Consider the following 14,157-nt stretch of genomic DNA (forward strand, 5'->3'; position numbering starts at 1 on the left):
TGCAAATGAAAGCATGATTGTGTCCTTGCAGGGGCAGTTGTAATGCTGGATGAATGGTCTTACATGAAGGGAGAAGGGGTGGGGGATTGTTGTCTGAGACCTGTGGCTTTCTGAACCTACAGAGAGATGTCTTTATGAGACAGCTTCTTTTGAGTCCTGGTGTGAGTCCTGGTTTAATACAGAGGCGCTGATCTTTCTGTGTCAGACCATAGAAAGCACTGGAGTAGTAGAAATAACAGGTTTATTATGTCTGTTGCTTCATTCCTTTCCCCCTTGCCTGAGTTTTTCACCCATCTTTCAATTAACACACAGAAAAGTAAACTGTCTTCAAATTCAGTCTCAAACACATCGATTTAGAAGATATTCTCAAAAAGATCAATGAACTATTCCCACAGTAAATTACTAGGTTGCACTACCTAGAAAAAAAGGTTTTTGTATTTGTTCTTTTCACAGTTTTGTGACATGATTTGCATTTGTGCATTTATATGTTTATATGTCATATTTCCCTTTGTTTCAATGTACAGCATTTCTTTTCCCTTTTCATCCTGAAATGTGAACCACACTTTGAGGTGTATCCTGCCAAACCGGCAGTAGAAATGATTTATGAACAATTATGGTGTAAGCAAATATTTTGTTTTGTTAAAAAAATCAAAAATAAACACACACTAGTAGGATACCAAGCTTTATGACAGGACTGCTGTTAGTCTGTAGAGGACGAGTGCGCCCTCAGCAGGTTCAGGAGATTCATATTTGAACACTGAAAGCCTGTTCACGGTCTTGGTGTTGCCAAGCAACAAGAAATAGAAAGCACTTAAACAGGCTTTTACAAAGAATAAAGCTCTTGTGACTTTGAGTTCATTCCTAACATGGCTTCTGTGTTTTACAGGCTCCAGGAGGAATTTAAGAAATGACCTGCTGGTGGCTGCTGATTCCATCACAAACACTATGTCATCACTTGTCAAGGAGCTCAACTCAGGTAGGAGATGCACAGAAACAATGGGGGGCATGCCACAGTAATGGGCAGCACTGCCAGGCACAGCCAGTAGAGCTTCTGTCAGTCAGTCATCAGCTGAGCACTGTGCAATACTGTGTTCCTACATTCGTATGAGCTATGTCTTAATAGGCTGTCAAATACATATATAGTGTATTTAATTGTTTCTTGCTTATCTGCACATATGTTGGCATTCCTGTTGGTTGATTTATTTTATTTTTATACAAGGAGTGTAAAATGTGTCCTGGTAAACCATGGAAGGAGTTTAGAGATTATTACCTTTTTGTTCTCAGTTACCCACATTCTGTTTTTGAAAAGATGCAGTATTTAACAAGACACATTATTTTACATTTTCGAAAGAGTATTTCCTTATTGCAGTGTATGGTAACATTTTAGTTCAGGAGTTCATTACTTCATACGTTATTTTTAAACAAATCTATTAGCACAGATTTATTGATGTATAAAATGTGAACATATGGGAACAATTTGTGTTTGTCAGATAGTAGTAGTAGCTGGTTATGAACAGTGTAATAATTAATATTTCAGATTATAACGCACTATACATGTCATTTGCACCTCCTGCTCTAAAGTGTTGCCATCTTATAAATTATTTTGAATTTAAAACACGATGGGATTTCAGGTTAAACAGGATTTTAAGTAGCATTGTGGAAGAAAAAAAAATGCTTTTACTGTATAAACTGGTCAGAGAGAGAAGATGAGATGAGAGTCAATCTCATCACCTGTCTGGAATAAAAGGGTCAGCTCAGGTCGACCGTGACTCAGTGACTGCTATTTAAACATCGTGGTTCATGGTGCTACACCTTGCTGGATTTGGACCAGACCTCTGCAGCAGCATTGTGCTCTGTTCTCCCAATGGTAAATATGCTTATCAGTCGTGCTGTGTGGACAGTCAGTAAGTGGCGTGTGGGGCCGCAGAAGGAAAGGCTAATCTGATCCGCGTCCTCCAACAGGCAGTAACACTGTGACAGCTGTCCCTGAGTGAATGAACAATTATAGACTATGGGATTCAAAACTGCTCATTGATCTTTGATCCCCCTCCCTAATGGTTGGGTACAAGGTTGAGATTAGTTGGGGTTTCCAAATCAATTAAAGCCATTGGACAGTCTTAGATGGGTTTGGTAAAATAACATAACCAAGGAAAATTCAAGAAAGTGTGGGTAGATTCCCATTGTTTAAAATTTGGAGGAATAATGAAAATATATACTGCATCTTTTGTCCCTAAGATTATTTTGGTGGTTTATTTGTTTTTCTTCCATTTGTTGCTCTTGTTTTGTTTTGTGTTTTTTACTATGGCAGCTTCTTCAAATGTCCCTCAGGTGTCGTCCCCCTCCTGTCCCCACTTCCATCTCCTGCTTTGTTTTTTCTATATAGTCTATATGCTTAATATACACACAGCATTTATAGTGTAAGTGTTTCACATATTCATTTTTTCCCCTTCATAACTTGAAGGTAAATTGGCATGATAATATTCGCTGCTTTTATTCAGAAGGAGATTACTTTTCATATTTGCTCCAACTGTCATCTCTGAAAGAAATTCTGAGACACATTTCATCCTAAGCTTTTCACCAGTCAGTGCTTTGGTGATAAACTCTAGTCTGCCTTAATTCGTATTACAGATTCAAATCCATTTCATTGAATTGAATGACCTGGACCATTGAACCTAGCAGTAGCTTCATGAAGTGCATTCTAGGTAACATCTGCATTCTTCTCAGTCATATTCAGGAATTTGCATAAGTATCAGAAAGAGAAAAAATGAGCACTGACCTGCATCTCAGTGATCTGTGGTGGCCCTTGAGACACAGTCACTGGAGTCAGATTAAAGAAGTCATTTATTTTAACTAAAGCATCACGGTGTCATTAAGCACAGACAAGGCCTTCTCTTTTAGTGAGCCTCTGCCTTGGGACACAAGCGAGAATGACCTTTAAAAACATTACATTGTTTATAGGTCTAATGTGCAGTACTTGATGTGGCAGTAAAGACGATTAAAGAAATGCATTGCATTCACAAATGTTCTGCCACTAACAATCCCTACTGTGCTTTTTAGTGATTTTAGTAGGGAAGTAGGGAAATGACAGTGGGATCTTTACATTACGTATAGGTGAAGTTCTCCTCTCATTCAGCCATAGTTGTTGTATTTCAGGGGACATAGCATAGCAGCACCACTGTGAAATGAATTTAGTTACCGCTATATAAGTAGGAGCTTAAAAGAGCTGTACTTGGTCCCTGCAGAAGATGGCAGTGGGGGTGAGGATGAGGACACACTGCAGAACGGACTGTACAGGGGTAAGTTGGCCTGTCCTACCCAAACGTAGCTACTAGCCCCTGCCCCCCATGATGCTGCTCACAGAGGTCAGGCGGCCTTCTGCCTGAGATTTGTGTCCTGCGATAGAGATAGTAGATCTTTATCATCCTTTTAGGCTGCAAGCTGCTAATTTGATTATCTTGGGTTGAACACTTGGGGGGGAAAGACTTCTTACAGTATGGCTAGAGACAAACCAGTTGGAGTTCATGTCTGAAATGGTCTAGACAAGCGCAATGCTGCTAGTGCCAGTTTTGGAAATAGCTGGAAATAATTTGTGGTTCAACCTTAGATAAAAGTGAAAATATATTAAAATAAATATTAAAATTTATAGATTGTCATATAGGCCTCAGCTTTCGCTTCTGTCTGCTTGCTTTCAAATCTTATGTGCGGAAAGTGCAGGGCATGTAGTCGAAGATCAGGTAGTATTTCACTGTACCTAGGTCCTCTCTCACGTTTCATGTGTACTACAGTACAGAATATTATAAACCTGTCCATTCAGTGGAGTAAAACACAGTCATAGTGTACAGTATGGTACAGTGTTGATATGTCTTACTTCTACAGTAGTGTTTAGGTTTTATTGTATTTTATTGTGTTTGCTATTTAAACAAGCTGGAGGGTGTTTTAGATTAATAGAAAACTGAAAAGAATCACTTAAGCAACTGTATGTCACTAATGTTGTTAAGGTACACTTTGAATGGTTAAAAAATTACTTTTCAAATTTTGTCAAATGCATATTTAGCTAATCAAGGAGCGGGTGAATTGGGAGCAGTTCAATCAAGGTTATTGCACTGCAGATAGTTATTACAATATCAAATGCACGCCACAATCTCCAGGACTGCCTTTTTTACATTATAGTACCATCAGAAACAGCCACAGGCATTGAAACCAATTAGAGTTGTTGTTCTTGTATTCATTTATGTGGAGATGTTAAAAGCTGTTAGAGCACTGCAGGTTCACCTCAGTCTACTTGAAAAGTGAAAAGTGAAAAGCTAATCTATATAACATGAAAAAGTATTTTGGACAAACCCACAGTTCTTTACAGCAGCAGTTTTACACTGGGAGATGGAGAGCCCTATGTTATTCCTTGTTGATTTATTATTTATTTATTTGGAGACACCCTTCTCCAGGGCAACTTACAGTTCACACAATAAATATTTTAAAGCATTACAAAAGTGCAGTAATATAAAATACAATTTTAAAGCAGTTGCAGTAGAACAATCAGTACAATAAGCATACATCCTCGTACAATAAGGTAACAAGTGCAGACATAATAAGTCCTAGCTATGTGCTAAAGGAGGAGAGGAGGGGTAGGCATAAGAGAAGTCACAATACACAGGAGCATATGGAAGCATAGTTAAATAATGGGCTGAGCAGAGGAAGGGGAGGATTCTGTATATATTGGTCAGGAAGAATTGGTAGGTGTGTGTCCAAGTGGAATAGGAGTGACTCCAGTTTCTTAGCGGAAAAGAGTGTGGTAGATTCCAGTGGAATTGAAATGGAGAGATCAGTAGAAGGTGAAGAGGAGGAGGGAAAGATGAGGAGATCAGATTTGGAAAGGTTAAGCTTCAAATAATGTGAGTGCATCCAGGAGGAGATAGCAGAGAGGGGGATGCAAGAGGGGATGAGGGGGGCAGAAGAGGGAAAATAAATGAAGATCTGGGCATCATGTACAAAATGTACACAAACTAAGCACACATATTAGTAAAAGACTGTTGGTGTAAGTTAAAGAACTGTTGACCTTTGTAAACCAGCATGCTCTTGAAAACAGTTACAGCAATATCTCTCTCAAAAGGTTATGGAAAGTTGGCTGGGATTATGTCCGAGGTACAAATATACTGGAGAAAAAAAAATGTGTGGGAGAAATACAAAACTTAAACATATCAGCATGTGATTCTGGCAGCCTATGTACCTATGAATAGAATGTATTGCTTTAAAATATGAAAACTCTGCCTTTCTCAAGTTCACTAAAATAATGTTTTATTTACATTCTACTCAATTAAATACATAGAGAGAGCTTTTAGGGTTCTTACTTGTTTTTTCTTCTGCTTTTTTAATTTGTGTAAAACATGTCCTCAACAGAAGTCATAACTTTACTGAAGTTAAGTGAATGTAAATGTGTTGTTTATTTCAAATACAGGAGTACTTGGATCCCAAGTTACTAACATGGTCAAAAACAGGATTTGGCTTGAGTCTTGAGTGCAGAATCAGCCCTAGTGTTCTGCAATTGGTAGAACTGTATTTGTGGTGCAATTTTATTCTGTATGTTGCTGGCAGATTGTAGTAGCAGTGCTAAGATGACCTGGTTGCCTTAGTTTCTGGTTTGGGATTCTGGTATCACCATGTGACTAGAATGTGATGTAAAAACAAGCCGTTCCTATCCTCTGGTTCACATTTTTCAGATCATGTTTTGAGTATGAGGCGGCACATTACTTTTCATAGGATGCTTTTTGCTGTCAGTTGTAGAAAGAGGATGCAAAAGTGAGGACAGGCTGAATAGTGATTAGGCATTACAGCAGTGTTTCAAATAGAGAAAAGAAATAACACTAAATAAAAAGAACTGTCATACCCATTGAGTTTTTGTGTATTCTCTTGTGCACGCCAATGATTAATTGCGCAAGGAAAACGGAAAATCAAGCACATGATCAACTAACTGTTTCAGTGACAATGAGAAAATACATGGTTATGTATTGTTTAAATAAGTTTTTCATTTTACAACTATAGGCCAAGAGCCTGTTCACACTGTCTGTTTTTTTAGAAGCTGGCAGCGAAACGGAGAGCAACGTGGACTCAGACTTCGGGCGTGCCCACTTTGATGATCTGGTCCCCTCACCCACCTCAGAGAAGGCCTTCCTTGCACAGATTCATGCCAGAAAACCAGGGTATCACCACAGCGCCACGGCCTCAGGCACCCTCCGCAGTGACATGTAAATACCGGCTCCCTGTCTAGATCTCTGGAAAGAATGCTGTGTGGGGCAAGGTCATCAAGATCTGACCTGTACAGTTTGTAGTCTTTCTGCAGAAGAAAATCTGTTATTTTCAGAATGTTCTAAATGTTCCCTTAGCTTCTGTAAAATAACCAATCAAATTGCCCTTTTCAGATGTTACGAAATAAGCTTATTTTCCAGATGTGGTAATTCAGATATTTCCTTTACATCTGTCTATATGAATACTGACATAATTCACATCAGTCACACTAACATTTATCAGAATAACGAGCACACACATTGATCAAGAGCTCTAAACCATTCTTTTTGTACGTTCACAGAAAAATTGTTGTATAGTGAGTAGTGCAGATATATTAGGAGAGTGTGGCCCAACAGGACTGCTCAGACAAAATACTCTCCTGCAGTTTTCCAAAGCTGTACAGTTCAGTACATCAGTTGAGCATGACTCAGCGACTGTCCTCTTTTCAAAACCAGACAGGCCTGTGTAGATAAACTCACGCATCTCTGTTTGTCTCTTCCTGCTGCTTTGGTTGACAGTGGCACAGACGATGGGGACTCCTTTGTGAGGACAGATGATGAGAGCTATGAGAATGACTCTGTTCGCCAGCTGGAAAATGAGCTGAAAATGGAAGAGTACCTGAAACAGAGCCAGCAGGAGAAAACCTACATGGTGAGGAGCAAGTGGGCACAAATTATGGAGGGTCGTTAGTGCCAAAATTAAGATGCACTTCCGATATAGTTAGTTGCTGGCTGGTTGAGATATTGTGATATGATGACTTGCTTGCTGAACCTGAACGTGCAGAACGGTATTCGTTTAGATGGAAATGGAATAAATCCACAGACCCGTGATTCTCTGCACTCAAAATGCCGGACAGAGCAGCTGCAGGGTAACTTCTTCTCATAGACCGTGTATATAGTGTATAGTGTACAGTGTACTTTTTTCCTCAAATACAACATTAATTTAAATAAAATGTAGGTTATAAAACTAACTATAATGTATAGAACATAATATAACAAGAAATCTGTGTTTTTATCAGATTGTTTTTAGAAAAAACTGTATTTAAGCAATATCACACAAGCAAAAGTGCGATATGGCCCTATATCAGCACTGCTGTGATTCGGCCACAGGCACGAGGCCGTAGGTAATCACAGCAGTGCTGATATAGGGCCATATCGCACGATTGCGAGTGTGATATTGCTTATAAACAACAGTTCAACAAACAAGAAAATAAAAAAGAGAAAAAAACGTAGGACTGTCATAAAAAAATGCACTTGTGTATGGAACTACTTTCTTACGCCACATATCAGGATGTGCTGTTGCAGTTCATATTATGCACTTACCTCCGGCATTCTAAAACGTCGTGTGTGAGTGAGATATAGAGATTTGTGTGCCGTGCCGTACCAGTGTGTGCCGTGACTCGTATACGATTCAATAAACAAAGAAGCTAATATAAATGACATTTCTAACAAAATGTAGTTTGTTAGATGCTTTATTTAATTCTTTATCCATCGATGAACAAGAAGTTAACACTCAGACATTTTACACGCAATATGGTCAGATATTTATTTTATTTTCCATATAGGCTATATATTTTCCATCCTTCAATAAACAAAAAGTTAACAGTTTATCTCATAAACAATATGGTCTGATAAGTATTATTGTTTTCATTTCTATTTTTCATTCAACAAGAAAAATTGTTTCAAAAGCATTAGAAAAGCAACAAACATGCTGGCAGCTGGTGACAACAACCTAGTGCGTTTGCTGGTCCTTGGGACTATTGTACACATTTATTTGTTTTCAAAGGTTAATGTGGCGGAGTGATACACACAGTGAAGCGTCCGAGTGCTGATGGTGTCAGACCATCAGTGCTCGTGGAACGTCTCTCGTCCATTCAGATTCGAGGACTGGAACTAACTTGTATATTCATTTATATAATTTATGTATGAGTAATAAAACTTAAAGGTACCAAATAATATGTTACAGTGGACCTAAGGTGCAAAATGCAACAAAAATATTTCCACCAAAACACGTTAAATATTTCCACAGCACAAGTTAAATATTCTCACCACAACACAAATTAAGTATTTCAAGAATGGAAATTAAGTCATGTTAAAGGCAGGACAGCTGTTGTGACATGTGATTGCCATTTGTCAATGCAAATCTTGTCCAAATGTGATTGCGAACTTATTTTGTGATCTTCTATAAAACAGCTACAGTGTGTGGTCGCCGTTTTGTGTCAAGGTCAAATTGTAGGACACTTCCCCAAATATCAGGCGAACGTTTTCCGGTATGTCATTGCCCACGGTGGGAACATATCGGTCGTGGTTACCGGGAAAAGGTAAAATACAGGTACTGGACTCGAAATCCCCATGAAAATTATATTTACTGGTCCACATAGTGATATCAATAAGCTATCCAAATTGTTGAAGTGAACTATTTTGTTGAGAACTGTGAGTGTGATGTAAGTATTCCTATTTATTTAATGTTCTTACTTTAAATAAAAGTTTAAGTAAAACAAATTTTATCTGTATACATTGTGTTTATTAATTACTTTAATCTGTTCACATTACATGAGCAACAATAACCTTGGGTCATGCACCCAAAAATAAAATCACAAAGACAAATTAAAACAAAATTGGATATCTGAAATAGGGGTGTGCTCATCTATTAGGATGAATACAGTATAAAATGTTGTATTTGAATTATATGCTTCAATTCAGGAATTGTAACAATACTACAAAAGAGAAATGCAAAATGTTGCATTTTTAGCTTTAAAATTGAATCTGTAGATTATGGGAGTGAGTATTTATTTTTATAAAGTTTACCAGGTACGACTACAAAGAAAAGTTACCCTGCACCCAGACTATCCAGTATTTTGAACAAAGTGGGTCTACTGGTTACTCCTTGACAACCACTGTAAACTAATATGGTTCTGCATGTTCAGATTCAGCAAGCTTTTCATCATATCAGAATAGCACAATCAGCGAGCAGGAAACCTTGTCGAAAGTGCGTCTTCATTTTGGCCACGTGACCCTTATAACAAAATAGCGAGTCCTGCTACAGGTACAGCTCTCAGTCCCGCAGGCATCATTTGTTTACCTCAGTAACAGGGAATGCAGGCAGCATTATATGCGGAAACTTCTTTAGATAGGATTTGGGTAGTTTTAAATGACCAGGTCTTCTCAAGGCCTTTAATTCTACCTCAATATTCATCTGTAGCAGTGCATTAATGAAGGAAGCAACTTACAATAAATGTATAGATCTATTAACAGTTCCTCCAAACACAGAATAAACTAAAGTAGATATAAAATACACTTCATAATATCTGTTTACAGTGCTGCTAACTTCTGTAAATCAGTGGGATTGTGCAATTATAATCATATTTTTTAGCATGTTCACTGAAATGTGTTATGTCTGGGAAGCTGTAGTGCTGTAGGATCAAACAGACAAGTTTTTTTTCAACCATTCAGTTCCTCTGGAGTTAAACCTTTAGCAATAACAATGTCTAACAATGTCTCTATACACTGTTCCAGCAGGATTTTTGTTTCTTTGCTTTGCAATTCTGTCCGGCACACACTACTTTTTCCCTCTATTTTAAGATTAAGCTTGCTTTTTTTTTTTTTTTTTTTTTACTATTTCAAACACATTACACTTTATTTTGTGCTTATTTAAGACTTCTAAAATCTCTCTTTTGTTTTTGTTTTTATTTTTGTTCTATATTTTCTTTCCTCTTTTTTTAAATTCTTGATACACTCTGCTGCCTCTAGGTCACTTTGCAGGAATGAGCACATTCTTTCTCTCTTTTCAAGTAAGTATATTTCTGGTGTACCTGCTACATGTCCGCTGTCACCGCCCTGCTTTGCCTGGTGTGTTTGTGGTTTTCGAAGCCTGATAGTACATGCTTATTGTAGTGGTGTTGTGCTGCATCTAAACATCCTCCAGATTGTCTTTATCTTTCACTAAAAGCATATCCCATACAAGCACATGTCGTTGTTGGATGTGACTAAAAACACAACTGAAATTGGTTAAGAATTAGGCTGAGGTATGTGAAATATGATAAATAAATAGACAAAGTTCCTGTTCTGTGTCCTCTTGGGGTCAAAAGCAGACTGGGGATTCCTTGTCACACTAGTGAGCAATAATTATTCAAACTACCGCACCGTTTGGCATGATCTCTTACAACAAAACAAGAAAAACGGAAGGACGGACTTGGGTTTGGGTCCAGACTCGGGCCGTGTGATAGCAGAGCACAGTGGACGGAGAAGGAGACGACTTAAAACTTAACAATGTAGTGTTTTTGTTTTGTTTGATTTTGTCGTGCAAATTAACAGACCCCTGCCTTTTGGGATAAAAGCAAGAAACCACCAAAACGATGCGACTGTGTTTCCTTTCCCAGGTGAGCTACAGCCAAACAGACGAGGAGAGCTACGTGAGGACGGACGACGAGGAGAGCTGTATCCGCACTGATGATGACGAGGAGGGGCTGCTGGCCCCGAATGAGGAGTGGAATGAACACATGAGGCGTCTCCTGAAATCAAGAGCCTACAGCAACTCTGACAACTAGAGCACTGTAACTGTTTTAAAGATTGTAGTTAGCTGTGTGTTTTCTTTTTAGTTGAAGCTGTTCCTTTTTAATAACAGCGTCTTCAGTATCATCATTCTTTGGAGCTAACAGGACAGAAAAACAAGACCAGGTCTGGTGCTGCTGTTTGACACAATAGCAGTATTATTGTTATTCTTGTTGTTGTTGTTATTAGTCCTATTATTACTATTCAAATTAGTACCTAGATTTTTTTTTTTTTTTCCCACACTCTACCCGATAAATGCTTGGTTTACATCTGAAATGCTATCCTCTCAAAATAGAAGAGTTTTAGTTTGATTTTGATTTTATTTAGATTTTTTTAATAAAAGCAAGTTGTAATAAGTCACACTTCACGGACATCTATGTGCACATTTCACATCCAAGACAACATACATTACTGAACATAGTCAAAAGCTTTTTATTTGCATCACAAAGACTTTGCGCCTAAGATGGTTGGAACTATAAGCTAAAACCCAACGTCTGAATTTAGAACAGAGCAGTTTTGATCAAAGTTGCTCAGCCATATTGTTCTTGTAAATATATATATTTTTGCCTGGTACAGAATTTCCAACATAAACTAGTGACACTGCTAAAAATAAATGATACGTGTAACATAAAAAAATATATCGTTTTTAATCCTCAACATATCGAAGTGAAAACTGTGAACCGATTTGAGGGATCTCAGTAACTGAGCTGTCTATATACCACAGGTGCCATAAAATCAGATGACTATGATCATTCGTTTTTAATCTTTTTGTTTGATTGTTTTGGTTTTTCTTTTTTCTTTTTTTGACCCAAGCATGTCTTCTGAAGAGTAAGAAAGACTAGCTAGAATACTTCAGCCTCCAGATTTATTTTTGTGTGTAATTTTAAAGTGAGCTTGTTGCTTTTGCTTTTTAAAATATATATATATTATTTTAAATGGTGTGCACTGCCTTAGCTGACCTTAGGCCTTGTGTGTTCTCTGCTGTGCAGGCTTATACAGCCACTGATGGGAGTCTAGAATAGCAAGTATCACTTGAGCTAACAAATTGAAGGGTTAACAGTTTCAATACAACATTGTCTTCATATGTTTAAGCTATGGTTAAATTGGAAATTGCATATCAGACATTGGAAGAGGTGTCCTTTACATAATTGTGTCTCAGAAATTTAAATTTGACCATATTCTTTTTTATCAGCACAGAAAGGTTAAAATAGGAGCCTTTGATTTCACCAAAAAGTTACTTGTACAGCTGCCATGAACAGGTTTAGGAAACTTGATGCAAAGTTTACACAGAATATGCTTTCATTTTTTTTTTCTTTTTTTTATTAGTAAACCTACTTGACCGTATTTTTTTTTTAATTGAAGTACACCTACAGTGTACATGATATGATATGATAAATTAACAGCTTTACAAGAAAAACAGTGCAAGAGGCCACATTTTAAAAGGAAATAAATGTAGGATACATATGAAAGGAAGTATATCATATGTGTCCTAAATTTACTTCCTTTCAAAATGTGGCCTCTTGCACTGTTTTTCTTGTAAAGCTGTTAATTTAGGGTCGAGCACAAAGGATAGAGCATCAACTCAAACTTTAATGTGTCAAAGATATGCTGTAGTTCCTCTGTATTTTTTATTTTATTCCATATCAGGGATTTTAAATTAATAACTGAATTTTTATAGTGTACATGGGAGGGCAATCAAGAGGTGAAAACTCAATGGTGCAATTCTGCTGTTAGTTCCTTAGTTTGTTATTTCTATCATTACACACTGTTTGGTTTTGCCCGAAACACAGAATGGAGCGATCAGCGTCCGGTGCTTTTAAAATCTCCTCGGTAATGCTGCGCTCCAATTGTTCTTTTTTTTTCTCCTAACCTGAACAAGTGTGTGACTTTGTGACCTCTCTATTATCCATAGAAGTCCTCAATGTGTTCTCAACCAAAATGATATTTTCACAAAACTACTGCAAATGCTTAAATGTATGAACTGAGTCTAAAGCTACTTACAATTATTTTCACACTTTAGGCCAAAGTCCCCATGATTGTTTTAGCAGACTTGGGGGGGGGGGGGGGGGATGAAAGATGATATATTAGTTTCCAATCTGTGAAAAATAAAATGCTTGTGACCAGTCTGACTATTTCAGTAATGGGTTGAAGAGCCTACATTTTCAAATCTATACTTCAGAGGTGTCTCACCCTGTCTCCTCATGGACAAAGCCATCTTATTACTTACAGATATGCAAACCTCCTAGCTCTTTCCCCATGAAACAACACAAAGATATTGGCTTATTGGAGATTGGATTTAGAAGCTCATCTGAAATATGGCATCCATCACTTATTTGGCATGTGTAACCACTGTCCCTGTATGCTAAAATATTTTAAAAGGAAATGTTCCTTTTAAATGTTGAATGTTTTTTCAGTGTTTGTGTGTAGATAGAAGTATACTTCTGACCCAGTTAAAATTGTGCTTTATTTCTCCCTGCAAATCCAAGGGCCTACGTTTTCTTGTTTCTATTTGAATATTTTGCAGGGTTGTTTTTCCATCCGTTTCACTGGATCCACTCGTTCACAGAAATTGGGTATGTGCAGTGGCAGGAAATATGCATATTTAGCCTATGTCCAAATACTGTATGTATTAGTGCCATTTTATATCCCTCACTCTACAGATCAGCCTTAAAATGAAAATACACGTTGCTGTGCGGACCATAGCAGAGCACTTCTAGTTAATAAATCTCAAACTGAATGGTAGCACAGAAATACGAAAGCAGTTGACTCAGGACAGCACATATCTAAATCTGTGTAAATTACATTTCTCACCATTTCCCAGGATGTCCGAATATTTATCACTTTTATTATTTATTTACCATTTTATATTAAACTGTCCTGCGTTTCAAGGCAGAAGCAAAGGGAGAATAAAATCTCTGATGTAATTTAGAAATTCATTTCCAAGACTTGCACACTTTATGTTCTGTCAGATCACCAACTTCATACATGAAAGCATAACGATAACGGTGTTTGCTTTCATCAGTGTGCTGCATTATGACTTTAATTTGTTATAAAGCAATTTTCTAATTACATATCTGAAGAATTATTGTATGAAATAGGGATTTTTTTATCATCCAAATTTTGTATATTGTCTGAAAAAGGTTTCCACGCCCTTCACAAATAATAAAGTATATGAAATACAATTCTGATTCACATAAAAGTTAAGTGAAGACCAATTCAATGAGCAATGTGTGTGTGTGTGTGTGTGTGTATATATACATATGGAATACAGTATGTATGTGTATTACAGCTATAATGCATTGGACATCACCTAGCTGTCACCTGTTCC

At 37.4% G+C, this 14,157-nt stretch overlaps 1 protein-coding gene across 11 annotated transcripts in view; it reads left to right on the forward strand.

Annotated features, from left to right (window-relative positions):
- dtna (dystrobrevin, alpha) overlaps positions 1-12,272 on the forward strand; it is a 103,413-nt gene extending 91,141 nt beyond the window's left edge. For 9 of the 11 annotated variants that reach the window (XM_066719622.1, XM_066719626.1, XM_066719630.1 and 6 more), the window contains 4 exons: positions 887-976; positions 6,071-6,239; positions 6,798-6,930; positions 10,658-12,271. In XM_066719622.1, the coding sequence (XP_066575719.1) occupies positions 887-976; positions 6,071-6,239; positions 6,798-6,930; positions 10,658-10,825 (560 nt within the window). In that variant the 3' untranslated portion in view covers positions 10,826-12,271. Of the gene's footprint in view, positions 1-886; positions 977-6,070; positions 6,240-6,797; positions 6,931-10,028; positions 10,070-10,657 lie in introns of all 11 variants that reach the window. The other 2 variants (XM_066719627.1, XM_066719625.1) reach the window with 2 other exon arrangements.
- The last annotated feature ends 1,885 nt before the right edge of the window (positions 12,273-14,157 follow it).

This window comes from Amia ocellicauda, chromosome 2 (assembly GCF_036373705.1).
Source record: "Amia ocellicauda isolate fAmiCal2 chromosome 2, fAmiCal2.hap1, whole genome shotgun sequence".
Lineage (NCBI taxonomy): Eukaryota > Metazoa > Chordata > Actinopteri > Amiiformes > Amiidae > Amia > Amia ocellicauda.